At 53.5% G+C, this 15,697-nt stretch overlaps 2 protein-coding genes across 3 annotated transcripts; one reads left to right on the top strand and one right to left on the bottom strand.

The window, feature by feature from the left end:
• The first annotated feature begins 1,487 nt into the window (after positions 1-1,487).
• Positions 1,488-5,528, top strand: Entpd8 (ectonucleoside triphosphate diphosphohydrolase 8). Of its 2 annotated transcripts, none has more exons than XM_005346347.3 (9): positions 1,488-1,617; positions 1,705-1,822; positions 2,563-2,713; positions 2,840-2,999; positions 3,113-3,340; positions 3,441-3,701; positions 3,866-3,976; positions 4,401-4,535; positions 4,637-5,528. In XM_005346347.3, the coding sequence occupies exons 1-9, from the start codon at positions 1,492-1,494 to the stop codon at positions 4,826-4,828; spliced, it is 1,482 nt and encodes a 493-aa protein (XP_005346404.1). In that variant the 5' UTR covers positions 1,488-1,491; the 3' UTR covers positions 4,829-5,528. The 2 variants fall into 2 exon arrangements, with proteins under 2 accessions (XP_005346404.1, XP_013211137.1); XM_013355683.2 differs by having other exon boundaries at positions 3,438-3,701.
• Positions 5,528-14,795, bottom strand: Noxa1 (NADPH oxidase activator 1). The gene is made up of 12 exons (XM_026778692.1): positions 14,522-14,795; positions 11,975-12,057; positions 11,771-11,879; positions 10,494-10,628; positions 10,179-10,286; positions 9,069-9,122; positions 6,933-6,978; positions 6,721-6,794; positions 6,403-6,557; positions 5,999-6,110; positions 5,785-5,899; positions 5,528-5,667 (listed from the first exon to the last, which is right to left on the bottom strand). Exons 1-12 carry the CDS (start codon positions 14,696-14,698, stop codon positions 5,537-5,539), a joined length of 1,299 nt encoding a protein of 432 aa, XP_026634493.1. The 5' UTR covers positions 14,699-14,795; the 3' UTR covers positions 5,528-5,536.
• Between the last annotated feature and the right edge of the window lie 902 nt (positions 14,796-15,697).

Here is a 15,697-nt window from a genome sequence, read left to right as displayed (position 1 = left end):
GGGGATGGTCCCCAGGGGGGGGGATGGTCCCCAGTCCTACCTTCTCCGTCATTCCCGGGACAGTTCCAAAGTTCACCCCGAGCACTAGGAGCACTGCCCTTCCTCCTCTGCAGGAGCAAAACGAAAGCTTGGAATTAATGATACGGACCAGAAAACTGTAGCCGGCAGACCCTGAGCAACAGACAGAAAGCGGGCCGGCCCCTCCCACCACAGCCCCAGGCTCATGTGGGCGGAGACAGGGTGTGGAGGGCAACAGGTGTGCAGGTCAGTTGCACCCAGGAACACAACTTCCTCCAGAGCTACCCTTGAAGGTTGGCTTCCAGCTCAGGTGAGGGACCCAAGGGGCTGTCCTGGTCTGTGGGCTGGCTTGGTAGGAGAGGGGACTGCTTGTCCTGGGCGAGGGGAACCTATCTCATCCTCCTTTTATGACTACCTAGCCTCAGGGGCTACATTCCCTGAGGTGGGTTCTGTGTCTTCTTGGTTCCTCCCTGTGCCCCATTTATCTCTGGACTTGGGTGCTGTTTGGGTCTTTTGTCCGTTCTTTCCACAATCTCCCTTCTTTCAGATGGGCCTGTGCTTCACTTAGCCTGTTCCCAGGGGTCCTCTGTCTGTCACTCACAAAACACCGGGAATGTCTTCATTCTTGGGAGATATGCTACTGGATACGAAGTCACGGACTTTCAAACTGCTGGAGGCTCAGGGAACACTCTGGCTTTGACCAGTCCAGTGAGCAACAGCATCCCTTGTGCGGCTTGCCATGAAACAGGGTTGACCTTTCTTCACATTGGTGGGTTGGAGTGGGTAAGGGCTCCAGCGGAGATGAGGGTGTAGCTCTCTGGGGTACCAAGGATAATAACATTCCTTGGTCAGCTGCCCAGGTTCATCTGGGGTCAGCTAAACTCTCTCAGATCCCCATCAGAGAAACCCAAGTTTAGGATTTCCAGAAGAAACAGATGTCTTTGTTAAGAGCACAGACTGCTAGCTGGCCTTGTGAAGGGGCCACATCTGGTCCTTGGACTCCAAGTGGCATGGGTCTGGCCTTGAGGCTCCCAGAGAGAAGACCCTGGCATGAAGGCCTGAGTTCAGTTCAGAACTGGGGCTTCTCATGGGGAATCAAGAGAGCAGGGGCCCAGAAGGAGAGGGAAGGCAAGGCTTATTTAGGGGGTTCACCTGGCCCTCCATTAGCTCTTGATAGTGGCATCAGAAATGACTGTCCCGGCTCCACCAGGCTGTGTACTAGCCCCCAGGCTCTGTGACAATATTGGGCCTGCCCAGCTGGACTCTGGACACTGCTCTTGGCCTTTTTTTAACTGTGACTGTCCTGGCTACTAATCTGGCCAAGGGAGGCTGTCTGAATCTCAGATTTGACAACATCTAAGGAAAGTTGGGACTTCTTAAGACCCTGCCTCTAGAAGGCTGGGGCTGGGACAGCAGGTAGAGTCTGAGTGTCCACTGCTACCCACCTGACCCTTGCAGCTTGCCCCTCCTGCCATGGGACTCTCCCGGAAGGAACGGGTCTTCGTAGCCCTTTTGGGGATCGCAGCAGCCTCGGGCCTCACCATGCTCCTGCTCATCCTGGTGAAGGCCACCAATGTCTTCCTGCCTGCAGACACCAAGGTTTGGTTCAGGGACCTGCTGACAGGGTTGGGCTGGGTGACCAGAATGTTGGCCTCCACACCTGTCTGATCCCAGTGTTGTTCTTAGTTTGGAATCGTGTTTGATGCCGGCTCCTCCCACACATCCCTGTTTGTGTACCAGTGGCCAGCAAACAAGGAGAAGGACACGGGAGTGGTCAGTCAGACCCTGGCTTGCCAGATAGAAGGTCAGTGGGTAGTCCCATAGTAGGTCATTGCTTGGACTCCCAGGCAACGACAGGAAGATCACTTGACGGTGGAAGCTACGTTTCTAGTCCTCAGGAAGGCACCTCAACCGAGCGGTGAAGTGAGAAGCTGGGTCACTCGGTTGGGCTGTGTCCGATGGGAATACACACATGGATCTCTCAGACACTGCGCCTCCCCCAGGTCCTGTGGCTCTGGTGTCCTGGGGCATCCCTTTTAGGTTCCACACCCACATTGATGACAGAAGCCACCAAGTGCTGGGCCCTGAGTTCATTTCCTGGGCTTCCTCTCAGTTCTAGAGTCAAACGACTGAGGCCTGGGGGTGGCAGAGCCATACTCTAGAAGCCCCAAAGTGGGAGAAACTCAGGGCTTCCCACCTTTCCCTGTAGGGACAGTAGTCATGAGGCTTGGAGCCCACTATACAAACACACTAGCCTTATCTGTAGGTTTCCTTTGTTGTTATTTGAGACAGAGTCTTGCTGTGTAGCCCAGACTGACTTTGAACCCTCTATCCCCCTGCCTCAGCCTCCTGAGTCTTACGATGATAGACAAGCACCATCCAGCTCCATTCAAATATCCTTAACTAAGCCTGAGAACCCTTCCTTCTTCCATAAAAGGTCACATTCACGGGTCCCAAGCACTAGGTTGTGATGACGTCCTTGGGGGCCACCCCTGAGTCCCAACCTTCAGATCTGGAGCCTTTTCCTAGGGTACTGTGTTTCAGGACCTGGGATCTCTTCCTACGCCTCTGACCCAACACAGGCTGGGGAAAGCCTGAAGAGCTGCCTGGAGGAGGCGCTGGCACTGATCCCACGGACCCAGCATCAAGAGACGCCCACATTCTTGGGGGCCACAGCAGGAATGAGGCTGCTCAGGTGAGGTAGTACCAGGTTACATCTGTTAGGGTCACTCCCAAAAGCCAGGCTTGAATACCCTGGGGTGAGGTGCAGTGGAGGGAGGTTGGGGTGAGGCTTTCCTCCAGCATGGTCCCCTCTACCCAGTCAGAAGAACAGCTCTCAGGCAAGAGACATCCTAGCTGCAGTCTCCCTGACACTAAGCAAGTCTCCTGTGGATTTTTGGGGTGCCGAGATCCTGGCTGGGCAGGATGAAGGTGCCTTTGGTTGGATCACTATCAACTATGTCCTGGGGATGCTCCTCAAGGTGCAGGGGCAGCCCAAGGGTGGGGGGTGGGTCTGAGAGACCAGTGCCTGCAGCTGGCTGCCGGCAGCTGGCACCAGCAGCTGCCCACAGCTAAGCGTCTCTTCTGTGGTCAGTATTCCTCTGGACAGTGGATTCTGCCTGAAGACAGGATGCTGGTTGGTGCTCTGGACCTGGGTGGAGCCTCCACACAGATCAGCTTCGTGCCTCAGGGCCCCATCCTGAACCAGAGCAGCCAGGTTACCTTCCGTCTGTACGGGGCCAACTACAGCATCTATACTCACAGCTACCTCTGTTTTGGGCGGGACCAGGTCCTGATAAGGCTCCTGGCTGAGCTGGCACAGGTTAGACTGGTATTTAAAGGGTGGAGAAGTGGGATGGCATGGGGGTAGAGTCGGGGAGTGTACCAGAGCCTAGAGTTCATGGCGTTTCCTCTCTCAGCAGAACAGCTCAGAACCCCGGGTCCAACACCCATGCTACCATAATGGCTACCAGGCCACATTGTCACTGGCCCCGGTGTATGAGTCGCCCTGTGTCCACACTACAGATTCCCTGAACTTCACTCAGAACCTCACAGTTGAAGGGACAGGCAACCCCAGGGACTGTGTGGCAGCCCTCCGAAATCTCTTCAATTTCTCCAGCTGTAAGGACCAAGACTGTGCTTTCAATGGAGTCTACCAGCCTCCTGTATATGGCCAGTTCTATGTAAGCATGTTCTCCTCCCTCCCAGCCCTGGCTTCCTTCTGGGGCCCCAGGTATCCTTCTGAGGTGCCCCAGCTGGCTCTTAGGGATTCTGAAACTGGGGAAATACTTGACTGAAGTGTCCTGGGCCTCCCTCAGGCTGACACGGCCTTCTCTACACCCCCCAGGCCTTTTCCAACTTCTACTATACTTTCCACTTCCTGAACCTTACCTCCAGGCAGCCGCTGAACATTGTCAATGACACTGTCTGGAAGTTCTGTCAGACACCCTGGAAACTGGTAGGTGACCTGACCCTGGATGCGGCTCTAGCACCCTCTCCATACCACACCATGGTCAAGCAGGGCCTCTGGGGTCTTACTGGGTTTTCCTGGACAGAGATTCATGGCAAAGCCATGTTTAGGTACCAGGATTGGGGAGGAAAATGCCGTGGTAGGGTGAGTGGCTTGTTTTGGGTAGAAACAAGTCCAGAGCCCTGATGAGATCAGCTTCTGGTTGTCATGAGGTTGGCCACCCCACCCAGTCCTAGCTAGAGGATGGTCTCCATGGGGACTTAGAGAAGGACTTTTTAAAAAAAAAAAACATTTAACACTTTCCTGCTGTCTGGAAACTGTTTGGATGTATGGTGGTCCCACTATCGCTGGGGAGGGGAAAATCCTAGGAAGTATTGGGGACTCACTTTTACATCCGCTTTTGGAACTCGAGGTGGAAGCCAGCTACCCTGGGCAGGAGCGCTGGCTACGGGACTACTGTGCATCAGGCCTGTACATCCTCGTATTGCTGCTGGAGGGCTACAAATTCAGCGAGGAGACCTGGCCCAACATCCAGTTCCAGAAGCAGGTGACTGGCACCCAGAGCCTCAGCATGTCTGGTTCGGGGTGAGAAGGGGATGTGGCCTAGGGCAGACACCCAGCAGCCCTGAGCAGCCGTGTGTCTCGCAGGCAGGTGGCATGGACATTGGCTGGACACTGGGCTACATGCTGAACCTCACGGGCATGATTCCAGCAGAGGCACCCACCCAGTGGCGGGCGCAGAGCTACAGCATCTGGACGGCAGGAGTGGTGTTTGCAGTGCTGACCCTCGTGGCCATTATAGGAGCAGCTGCAGTCCAGCTCTTCTGGACCCAGGACTAGGGGAAACCAAGCGGAAATAGATCACAGGCTGTTCCTCATCTAAAGCAGGAACAGCGTTCGGATTCAGCAGCAACGGCATAAAAGTCTGTGTTGTCTACCTTGTGAGCCACCATTGACCGTCCTCAGGAAAGAAAGCCTTTAGCACACAGGACCCACGGTGCACATCCTGGATGCCTGCCCTCATGAACCCCTGACCTTTCAGGGCTCTAGTCCTTCAAGCAGACCAAGTGGGCCAATTCCTGATAGTATTGACTCCCCTCTGCCCTCAGGGTGGCACTGACTATGGGGTCTGTAGTTTTCCAAGGGATGGAAACAGGAGGCTCTGGGAAGGGGCAGTTATGGAACAGGGATACCTCCGAAGGTTATGGCTAGCCCAGCAGGACTAGGGCTACCTCTGAAGGCGTGGCCAGCCCAGCAGGATTAGGGCTACCTCTGAAGGCGTGGCCAGCCCAGCAGAAGCCCCTGCTTCCTGGCTATAATCAAAGTAGACCAGACAGTCAGAATCCAGGTCTGTGGTCCAGCCCAGCTTCCCTCTGCCAAGAACTTTTGGTTGGATCCTCTTTATCATCAACCCAGAAGATAGACCACACAGGGATGAGGGGGAAAGTTTGATCCTCTTTATCATCAACCCCGGAAGGCAGACCACACAGGGATGAGGGGGAAAGTTTTTTGTTTGTTTAAATTAAAACTGATCTTGTCACAATGTTGCTAGTGCTGGTCTCCTGGCTTGGGTCCTGGAACAGCTCCGGCTTCCACACAGGCACCAGCTGGGACCACAAAGCACTTGGGGAAAATGCCGATGCAGCCATCTCGGTGTCCCTCCAACCATGCTTCGTCCACTGTGGAGACATGCTGGATGCTGTGTCTGTTTACAGCCAAAACCCAACCCTATAGAAAAGAGCCCCCACCAGGCCTGGACAAGCCAGCAGCTTTGGGGAAGGCCGGTCTTGTTTTACCTTCACACAGAACATCCACTGTGTCCCCCTGGCGGAAGTCCAAATCCTCAGGCCTTCGGGCTGTGTAACTGTGCCGAGCCACTACCTGGTAGAGGACTGGTCGGCCCCAGGCCCCCTGTGGCAGAAGGGTGGGCTGCAGGGGTGGCACAAGAGAGGGGCTTTCCCCTCCACCTGCTGGGGCTGGTGGGCATCACGGCCTCTCCCCCTGCCTCACCCGGCACTGGAGATGCAACCCTCGTGAGCCCACGGCCACATTCCTCCATGCACTCTGCAGTGAGTCCTCCGTGGAGATCGGGGTCCAGAACTTCTCTTGTGGGGCCTGGTAACTATGAAGGGGGTCCTGAGTGTGCGCTACAGTATGTAGGGGAGTTCCTGTGTCTCCCCGGAAAGGAAGTTAACCTCGGGGTTACTTCCAGTGACTGCCTAGGATCTTAGGCATAGAGCTAAGAAGGCCTTAGCTTTGGTCCCTTCCTGGGCCAGAAAACTGACCAGTTCAGAACAGAACAACAGCAGCAAAAACCCCCTTTGTCAGCTCTGGACAGCTCACTTCCTTGTAGCTGGGATCCACCCTTTTCTCCTGCAGCCTAGGGTCCCCTTCCCCTCAGTTTTCTGACTCACCTGAGCTGCCCCCTCTGGGCCTGGTGAAGGAGGGCTTGAGCCAGCAGTGTTCGAAGGCTGGACAGGTCAGTGCCTCTTGGGGCCTTCAGGGGCACAGTAAGGTGGCACTGTACAGTGACAGTCACCAGGGATTCAGGGTCCTCAGTAGCTGCTCCCTGAGGACAGAAACAGGGTTGCATAGCCTTTGAAGGCAGGGTGGTCCTTGTACCCAAGGGGTCAGAGTAGGGACCGGGCTACAAGGAGGAAAATAGAATCTGAGCGAGGGCTGCCCTTGCCTCAAGTGGCTGGTGAGGAGGGACTGGAGAGGATAGCTCTTACCCCAGCTTCTGAGGAGTCTTCAGGGGGGCCGGATGCCAGCAAGCTGTAGCATTGAGCAGGGCTCATGTGACCACCTTTCCACAAAGAAGATACTTTGAAGTGATGAATGACTGGCAGGCAGCTTTCTCTGCCCCAAACTTTAAGGGACAAGTGCCCATATCCCAGCTCTCCTGAGGTGGCCCCCCCTCCCCTATTGCTCGGGATCCTCTTACCCATAGACGCAGAAGACTGATAGCCAACTTGCTCCATCTGGGACCCCTGCAAAAGAAGACAGGGGTAGCAGGACCTCAACAGAGGGGGCGGAGCTCAGGTGAGTCAGAAAGCTGTAGGGGAGGGGACCCTAGGCTGCAGGAGAAAAGGGTGGATCTGAGCCAAAAGGAAGTGAGCGTTGTCCTGAGCTGAGAAAGGGCTTTTTGTTGCTGCTGTTCTGTTCTGTTCTGTTCTGAACTGGCCCTCACACACCCCACCTGCAGCTGTCTTGACACAGTTTGTTTAGTTGGTTTTGTTACATCTCACATTATACAGAACTGTTTTTGTATAAATTGCCTAAAATTTATTTTTGCACTATCTGAATGCCTGCCAGTGTTTTTATTGTTTAGCTTGCCAACTTTCCTTCAGGTGGGAGGGAATTTAATCAACACGAGGAGCCTGTCTACAGATGTGCCCAGGTTGGGGTGTGGGGCTACCACCTTCCACTTAAAAGCATGTTTAACTGGATGTTGAGAGCCTACTTTGTATGTCAAGAAGTTACACAAGCATCTTAAGGCTAAGCATAAAGTACAGTCCAGGCCAAACGTTTTGCCAAGTTTCAGTAGAGAGGTCACCTTTTCCTCAAAATTCTACAATTCAGACTTCAGTCCTCAGGAAGGTTTTGCTCCAAGCATGGGTTCTTGTTTTTTATTTACATAGATCTAATTCTGCCATGAGTCAAGGAGAATAAATATATCCACAGCCTCCTTTCCCCCCCTCCCTTTGAAATGTTCAGTTCTCACTGAAGCTGGTAACCTGGCTACTTCCTAGTTATCAGCTCTGCACCCATAAGAGCCACTTTGTGGTGGCTTTTCCTAGACTTCCCCTGACGTGGCTTTACCTCTGTTGGATATTATAAACACTTGCACCCCCCCCCCCAGAAGAGTGTGGTCCTGGGTTTGGGACCTAAAGTACAGGGTCTTGAGGTGATGGGTCTAGACTCAAGGGAGAAACTCCTTGGGCTTTATCCTGGCACCGCTGGCGGTTAAAGATGTGGTCTGGGAGCTTGGCCAGCAGTTGGCAGGAAGTTTGGAAGTAAATGCATGGTGGTCCCAAACTCTAGGCACATCTGGGGACAGGGTTGGGTCTCTATAGGTCTAGAGTCCACAAACAGGTTGCCAATGGGGGGGGGGGGTCAGCCTGCTTGCTCCCCAGGCCTTCTACTGATCCCTGACTCCAGTTTGGTGGCTTCTCCATGGACCTTGAGAAACCCAGGACAGACTCAAAGGAGGTGCCCAGCCTCGGGTATCCCGAGTTGGCGCAGAGGTGGAAATCTCTAGCCTCTGTTGGGCACTCATTGACGTGGCCTGTGAACTAGGTTTAAAAGGAGACTATGGAAAAGCGACATTTGACCCTTGTGAGGTTTACAGCCCAGGGCAGGAGCTCGGAGATGCAGGTTTAAGGACCTGGGGATTTTGAGCACAGCTGTAAAGGACATTGAACTGCTGGACTGGGGTGAACTGAATACTGGAGAGAAAAGAGGTGGAGGTGACTAAACCACTCACCAGGCTCTTAGGGCTGCACTAGGGCAGCAGGGGTTTCTGCCTAACCACTCCTTACCCAGGCACAAGGGGCTCTGAGCACTTACAATGGCCAGGAAGGAGGTTGGCATTGTTTGGGCCTTCTGACCTGTCTTGCCCCAGGCTGTCTTGTGATCACTGTATGTCCAACAGAGGCTCCATCCTTCTGTTGACAATCCCTGTCAGGTCCCTGTGGTGGGTTTGAGTATGTGCCAGTGAACTGGCCCTGCTAGCCCATCCCCTGGTGTCAGGCCACGATGGCTGACTGAGCATACCCCTAGCCTGGCTGTCAAGGAGCTGCCTGCCCTCCCAGAAGCTTATGCTTGCTCTGGCTCATGACAGAAGAATGAACCGAAGTGACCAGCCATCCCTCCCAGGTCAGAGCTGTTCCGCAGGAAGAGTGTGAGTGTGGCGGATGCCAGCTCTTTGAAGGCCTAATTCTAAGACCATAAAAGGAGGGGGCCCTCATTCTCAAGGCTTTCCCAGCAGCGACTCATGCCCTGGACACAGCCTGCCTAAGCTTTGTTCCTTATCAGCCCACAAACCAGGCAGAGATCTGCTCAACGCCTACCCACCTACCTTCTGAGGCCAGCCGTCTGAGGTGCGGTTGTCAGGGATAACAGAAGTCACCACCTGGTGGGGGCAGGAATACAACCGGGTTAGGGCCCCATTGAGGCTGCTCCTCCAGGTCCCCAATTCCTGGTCTCTCTGTAGCTGTAATCTGCAGGGTGTGGGCTGCCTACACCTAGCTCAAGACTGCTGGACCACTACAGCTTAAAAAAAAAAAAAGCCTGGCAGTGGTGATGGCGCATGCCTTTAACCCCAACACTCGGGAGTTCAAGACCAGCCTGGTCTACAACAGCCAGTTCCAGAACAGGCTCTAAAGCTACAGAGAAACCCTGTCTTGAAAAACAAAACAAAACAAAAAAAAGATGACCAAGAGAAACCTGTACTAATAATAGCAACTTAATTTTAGTTCAACTTTTTAAGTATTCTTGTTTCTTGTAACAGCCATCTAAGTGAACTCTGATGGATGCACAGATAGTGTTCTTTTCACCTGTGCTCAGTCCACCTCAGGCGACAGGCACAGGCAGTGTACACTTCAGGCAGCTGCACATGGTCACACCATGTTGGCCCAGCACAAGGGCTGCTGCAAATAACCATAGGCCAGCCCAGGCGTCATCCATGTAATACCAAGTTGGCCTCTCTTTGTGACATCCAAGTGACTAGTCTTTTGAGTTCCTCTCTTATATTTGAAGGTGGGATATTCCCCCATAGCCTGTGGTCCAGGGGGCCTGATATGGTCCAGATGGGCCACCACATCCCTTGCAGATATGTGTACCAGAGATGCAGAAACAGAAATACATGAAGATGCTGGGAGCATCTGGGAGAAGAGTACGGGGTGGGGAGGGGCACCAATAGGGATTCCCATCAATAAGGCCTGAGCCCTCTCCTTTAAAACTGACTTACTTCTGGTAAGTTCTGCCTCCGGGGCTACAGCCTTATGTATGAACACCCAACCCCAACCTAGGAGCCGTGTGCCCACTCTCTACCTGTCTGACTTTCAAGGGGCCTGACCTACACCCCATAAACACATTGTGGGAGCCACCACACTGTGAGTTTGACATGGGCTACAACTGCCATTTTGGCAGCTGGGTACCCAAGCTGGAAATCACCCTAGTGCTTTACCTTAGCCTTGCCGAGGAAATTCATGGGCTCCAGATGCTGTAGGTATTGCCTGGGAGGCTGGAAGACCTCACCCTTGGGGACTTGCCGCAGCTGCAGGGATACCTGTTTCTGGGATGGAGCATGCAAACTTGGGTGGCCACGGCTGCAATAACTGAGCCTTGAAGCAGAGGGGATGCTTGGGCTATCATCATGTGACCCACTACAAGAAGTATGGGGCACCCCAGCTCCCTCTCTCCATGTCCTATAGTCTGTCTTTAGGGCATAAGCTATAGAACCTGGCTCCAAACCAGTGTGACTGTCACCTGCCCTTCTTACCCGTACTTGGTCCTGGGCAGTGTCCAGGATATCTTGGGCGCCCTCTGGCCATTTGGAGATTGCCTCCTCTAGAGTATCGGCAGCCTTGGTCCAGAGCCCTGCCTGGCATTGTGCTGATGCCGTGTTGTACAGGACCTAGGAACAGGGCAGCCGTGATAGCAGGGGCCAGGCTCTCCAGATGGTCTTCATCTGAACTCCCTAGTCATAGTAGCTGAAGGTTCTTCTGTGAGTTCAGCTGCCATAGGCGCTATGGGTAGGGACCAGATCACCTGCTGCCTGGCTGGCTTGGTTGTAAGATGCAAGTGCTCATTCCCGGTATCTGTTGAGTCCTCGGAGGGCCATGTTTTGCTTTGAGCTTTTCTGCTTGAAGCAGCAGAAGTAGCTCTCTCTTTTAAAGTGTCCCCCTGTGCCGGGGAGGGGTGGTAGCTGGAGAGATTGCTCAGGGGTGAGGGTACTTAGGTTAGACTCCCAGCTCTCACATGGTGGCTCACAAAGTATTCCCTTGGCTAACACCCTCCTAATCCTATACTCTGCCACCCCCCCATTAACTGCTCTCTGTGCCCTGAAACCTAGAGTGTGTCTAAGGGTTCCCATTGACTGTCCAGGGACATTCAGAACCCCACATTCAGAACACTCTCATGGGCAGGATGAACTGAGTTAAGGCTATTCTACAGACCCAGTGACATGTGAAGTCACGATGCTGAGAGCCCATCCTCCCTTCACCAGCTTTGCTATGCGGAAAGAAACCCACCCACTCTCCCTAGGTCCTCTGTTCCTACTCTTTCCTCTGATGCAGCTGCAGGTACAGCTGAGCCGTTCCCCTTCCCCCAAACTGGTCTTTCACCTTGTCATGATCTTCAATTCTGTCCCGCTTTTCCCCCACATGAGCCCATTCTGGCTGTCTCCCAAATGCGTGAGTAGCCGGCTTTCCCTGTGGCCACTCCGGCCTCCTTGGGCAATCAAGGAGCTGGGGGATTTTAGGGCTCCAAAAGTCTTTGGCTGGACAGGGCACCTCATTCCACATGGCTGATGATGACAGTAGCACCAACATAAAGGTGACAGCCCCTGGCAATGCTCTAGATTTTACCTTAGGAATCCAGCCAGGACTTCAGACTACAAAATAGGATGCCTAGTGCAACCCAGGACCATGGCAGAACCTTAGAACTCCCATGAACCCTAGACTCCCCCCCCCGCAGAACCCCAGGGCCACAGAGCACCTCCAAGGCCCGGCAACACTACTTGGTGTCCAACCCTGCACACATGAAATGCCCACTCACCTCCCAGGCATGCAGTTTGAAGTACAGACCCAGTTGAGTGTAGTCAATGGCAGCATTGCCTCTCAGCTGTGCCAGGGCCAGCTGAAAGTCAGACACAGCCTCCTGGAACCTGTGAACAGCAGGGGCCTCTCAGTAACTACAAGGGAGGAGCTGAGCCTGTGAATCAGCCAGTGAGGAACAGGGGACCCTACTGCATGCACTCACCTCTCCAGCTGGAAATTGGCCACTCCCCGCTGGAAGAAGCCAACAGCCATGCAGGGGTCCTTGGTCACTGCTTGGTCAAATGCCTGGGGACAAAAATGCTTGTGGAACAGTATGTTCAGTGACCCAAGAACCCAGTCCCACAAATGCATGTGGAAATGTATTAACGGACAAGAGCTGCTTGCAGTAGGTGCCTGCCAAGCTGGAGCCAGCACAAATGTGTCACTGCATAGACTTCTCGGCTGCACCAAGCACCTCAGAAGATCATGTATCTCTATGGTACAAAAACCCATTCTGTCTACAGTGAGCGCAGAGCTAAAAGAACATGCTCCAAAATGTCAGTAACAGTTGTCTCTGGGAGACAGAACTGTGTAAGACTTTTGGCATTTTAAAATCTCTTTTCAGGGGCTGGAGAGGGCTGCTCTTCCAGAGGTCTTGAGTTCAATTCCCAGCAATCACGTGGTGGCTCACAACCATCTGTAATCCGATGCCCTCTTCCGGTGTGCAGGCAGACATGCAGACAGAGCACTCACATCCATAAAATAAATAAATCTTTTTTTAAAAAAAAATATTTATTTATTTATTTATTATGTATACAACATTCCTTCCATGTACACCTGCACACCAGAAGGGGGCACCAGATCTCATTACAGATGGTTGTGAGCCACCATGTGGTTGCTGGGAATTGAACTCAGGACCTCTGGAAGAGCAGGCAGTGCTCTTAACCTCTGAGCCATCTCTCCAGCCCATAAATAAATCTTTGAACATCTCTTTTGGTAGTTCACACAAAATGGTACACTACATATCTATTAGAATCAGAATCTCAAAGTCTTCTGTGTACAGGCAGCACAGATCCTTAAACCAGACACGGAAATGTCTGTCCCCAGCAGGGAAAGCAGCCATCAGCTAAACCTGGTGTAGCTTCCGGATACCAAAACTGGTCAGGTGGACTGACTGTTGAATTCCATCTGACTTGAAGTTTTCCCACGGCACAATCAACCTGGCAACGGGGTGGCTGCTTGTAGCTGCATCCACCATTGCAAGTATCACACTGACAGGGTGAAGTGCAGTCACATCAGAACTGCACCCTTAGTTTTCCTTATTGCTGCTGCACCACCTGCTTCTTAGAGTTTCCGGGTCTAACCGATATGCCTAGGCTTATACACATTAGTTCTGTTGACTTAAGGCAGTGCCCATTCTTCTAGGGCAGAGCATTCCAAAGCCCTCTCTAGCTACAGTGTGAGGAGGTGAGCACTGGAAGGCTAACACATGACTCACTGTTGCAGCAGATCGTTACATCCCCTCTCCTAAACAATAACCTTTTCTTTGTTCTATTTTTGTTGTTGCTGTTAGTTTTTGTTGCTGTTGTTACTGTTGTTTTTGTTTCTTGAGCCTAGGTTTCCCTGTGTAGCTTTGGAGCCTGTCCTGAATCTTGCTTTATAGACCAGGCTGGCCTCGAACTCAAGGGATCTGCCTGCCTCTGCCTCCCGAGTGCTGGGATTAGAGGCAGGCGCCACCATGACTGGCTTGAGCAATAGCCTTTTAATGAAGAAGCAATTCTGAAGTAATCGTAGGGGCAGATGCATATATAAGAAGTAACAGAAGAGGGCTGGCGAGATGGCTCAGCGGGTAAAGACACTTGCCACCATGCCTAAAGACCTGAGTTTGATCCCTGGGTCCCACGGGGTGGAAGGAGAGAACTGACTCTCACAAGTGGACTCCTAACTTACACACATTTGTGAATAAATAAACACTGATCATTTCAAGAAAGAAACAAGAGGAGAGACCATCTCTGCACACCCCAAGCCTCCAGCCCTCACTCTTGGGGCCTGGGTGTCTTTGCTTCTCATCTGTGTGGCGTCCAGGTCGATCACTGCCATATGAATGACAACGTCTAGGTTAGTGACAGGATGCTGAGGGTTTACATCACACACCCAAGAATAGCTGTCACTTTGAGGAGCACAAGCAGGAGATGCCCTGACTGCCTCCTCTTACAGTGTGCATTCCTGAGTTTTGCTTTGAGAAGCGTTTGGGGAGACATGGGAGTGGTCAGGACTGGGAAAACAACTGTGTGTGCCTCCATCTCCACAGGCAACGGCTAAATCGCTTTCCCCACACGTGTGCCTTCACAGGACAGACAGAGCCCAGCCTGCTGACTGTGGCCCAGCTTCCAGCCTGCCTTCAGGGTGCCCCCTCCCCAACTCAGTCCTGAAGACCTGGCCTGGTACAGGACTGATGCATTTGGCACATGTGGCTATGTGCCCTGTGCCCCATTCTGGCCTCAACTAAGAGAGGGCTCTCCCAACCACAAAGCAGTCACTAAGAGGGAGCATTAGTAGAACGATCTCTAGGTAAAGGACAAGGTGAAGGGGCAGGAATTCTCCCACTTCCAGGAGTCTATGAGGTGGAGAAGGGCGTCCTTTTCCAGGGCGTCCATTCCGAGATAAGGATTCATGCCCGCAGTTATGTCTTCATTTGCATTCCCCTAAAGGCCTCCACCAGGGATATGCCCCATAGGTTTCTATCACCAGTCCCAGGGAGCTTACTTACCCGCAACGCAGCCTCGGGATCCCCCGCCATCAGTCGCACGCAGCCCATGTTGAAGTACATCTTGGCCCGCGGCTCCTGGACATCTGAAAAGAGGCACAGGGCGCGATCCCAGTCTTTGCTTGCCACGGCCAGTACGCCCTGATGCCAGTCCCGTACCTGATCCCCTAGAGAGCTCATGGAGCTGGGGACACCTGCTCTGCCGCGAAAGAAGTCAGCGATTCTAGTAGGAGAGTGCGGGGCGGGAGGAGGGTGTCCCACAGGAGTTGGGGGGCCGTGGTCCAGGGACAAGGGCTCGAGGCCAGGACAGCAGAGAAAAGCACCTGATGAGACCCGAATAAAGTGCACACAAGACACCTGGAGTTGAGACACGAGGTGGTTGAGACCGACTGCCCGAAGCCCCGCCCCCGCCCCAGGCCCCTCCCCTAACCTCAATCCCTCGCACTGAGGACCGGGTCTCCCTCCGACCACATAGCCACGCCCCTTCATCCTCCAGGCCTTTCTGTCCACGCCCTGGCCCAACTCAGCGCCAACAAGACCACGCCCATCTCCATATGGACACTCCCCCTCACATACCCCGCCTCCCGGTTCTTGCCTCCCGCCCGAAGTGACCGCGCCCCTTACTCAAGCCTGGCCCACCGCACCTTTCTTACTACAAGCTCAGAACTTCAATGGGCCCTGGGCACTCTACGTCTTTTACGCCTGTCAGCAGAGTGTTTAGGAGAAAGTCGTCCGGAAGCGCTGCAGCGATCGGGCCAAGACTCTTGGGACAAGTGTGGACTGTGCATGGCAGAGCTGCCCATCAACAACTTCAGGCCAGGTGGGCGGCTTGAAGGATAAGCAGCCCAAGGATTTGACAGAGCTCAGCCGCTGGCCTCGCCCAGTACGTGTTCTTCGGAAGTGACCGGATGGGCTTGACGGCTCCAGGAGCTACAAGCTGTGCGGGACTGGCTGCAATGTGACTCCCCTGGTTGGGGCCTCTGAGTCTGGCATAGGCCTATTGGTAGTGCAGCCTGCATACCTTTCTCAGATAGTGGGAGCTGACCTGGCTGCTCCTCCCCCTTGCGAATATGGCCACCGGAACTGGGTCTTCTTACACGTTCCTTTTACCCTGTGTGATCGAAGCTATCCAAAAAACGACTAGTTGGCCGGGTGGTGGTGGCGCACGCCTTTAATCCC

This window comes from Microtus ochrogaster, chromosome 4 (genome assembly GCF_000317375.1).
Source record: "Microtus ochrogaster isolate Prairie Vole_2 chromosome 4, MicOch1.0, whole genome shotgun sequence".
NCBI lineage: Eukaryota > Metazoa > Chordata > Mammalia > Rodentia > Cricetidae > Microtus > Microtus ochrogaster.
The sequence above is the reverse complement of the archived record's forward strand: the minus strand, read 5'-3'. Positions and strand labels throughout refer to the sequence as shown.

Bases quoted from the DNA above. Each gene is read 5' to 3' on its own strand.
- Entpd8 (XM_013355683.2), top strand. From the start codon at position 1,492: ATGGGACTCTCCCGGAAGGAACGGGTCTTCGTAGCCCTTTTGGGGATC. The intron at 1,618-1,704 runs GTTTGGTTCAGG...TGTTGTTCTTAG, and splicing joins TCCTGCCTGCAGACACCAAG to TTTGGAATCGTGTTTGATGC. The intron at 3,977-4,400 runs GTAGGTGACCTG...TTGGAACTCGAG, and splicing joins GTCAGACACCCTGGAAACTG to GTGGAAGCCAGCTACCCTGG.
- Noxa1 (XM_026778692.1), bottom strand. From the start codon at position 14,698: ATGAGCTCTCTAGGGGATCAGGTACGGGACTGGCATCAGGGCGTACTG. The intron at 6,979-9,068 runs GTAGGTGGGTAG...CTTCTTTTGCAG, and splicing joins CAGACGGCTGGCCTCAGAAG to GGGTCCCAGATGGAGCAAGT. The intron at 6,558-6,720 runs GTAAGAGCTATC...TTCTGTCCTCAG, and splicing joins AAGACTCCTCAGAAGCTGGG to GGAGCAGCTACTGAGGACCC.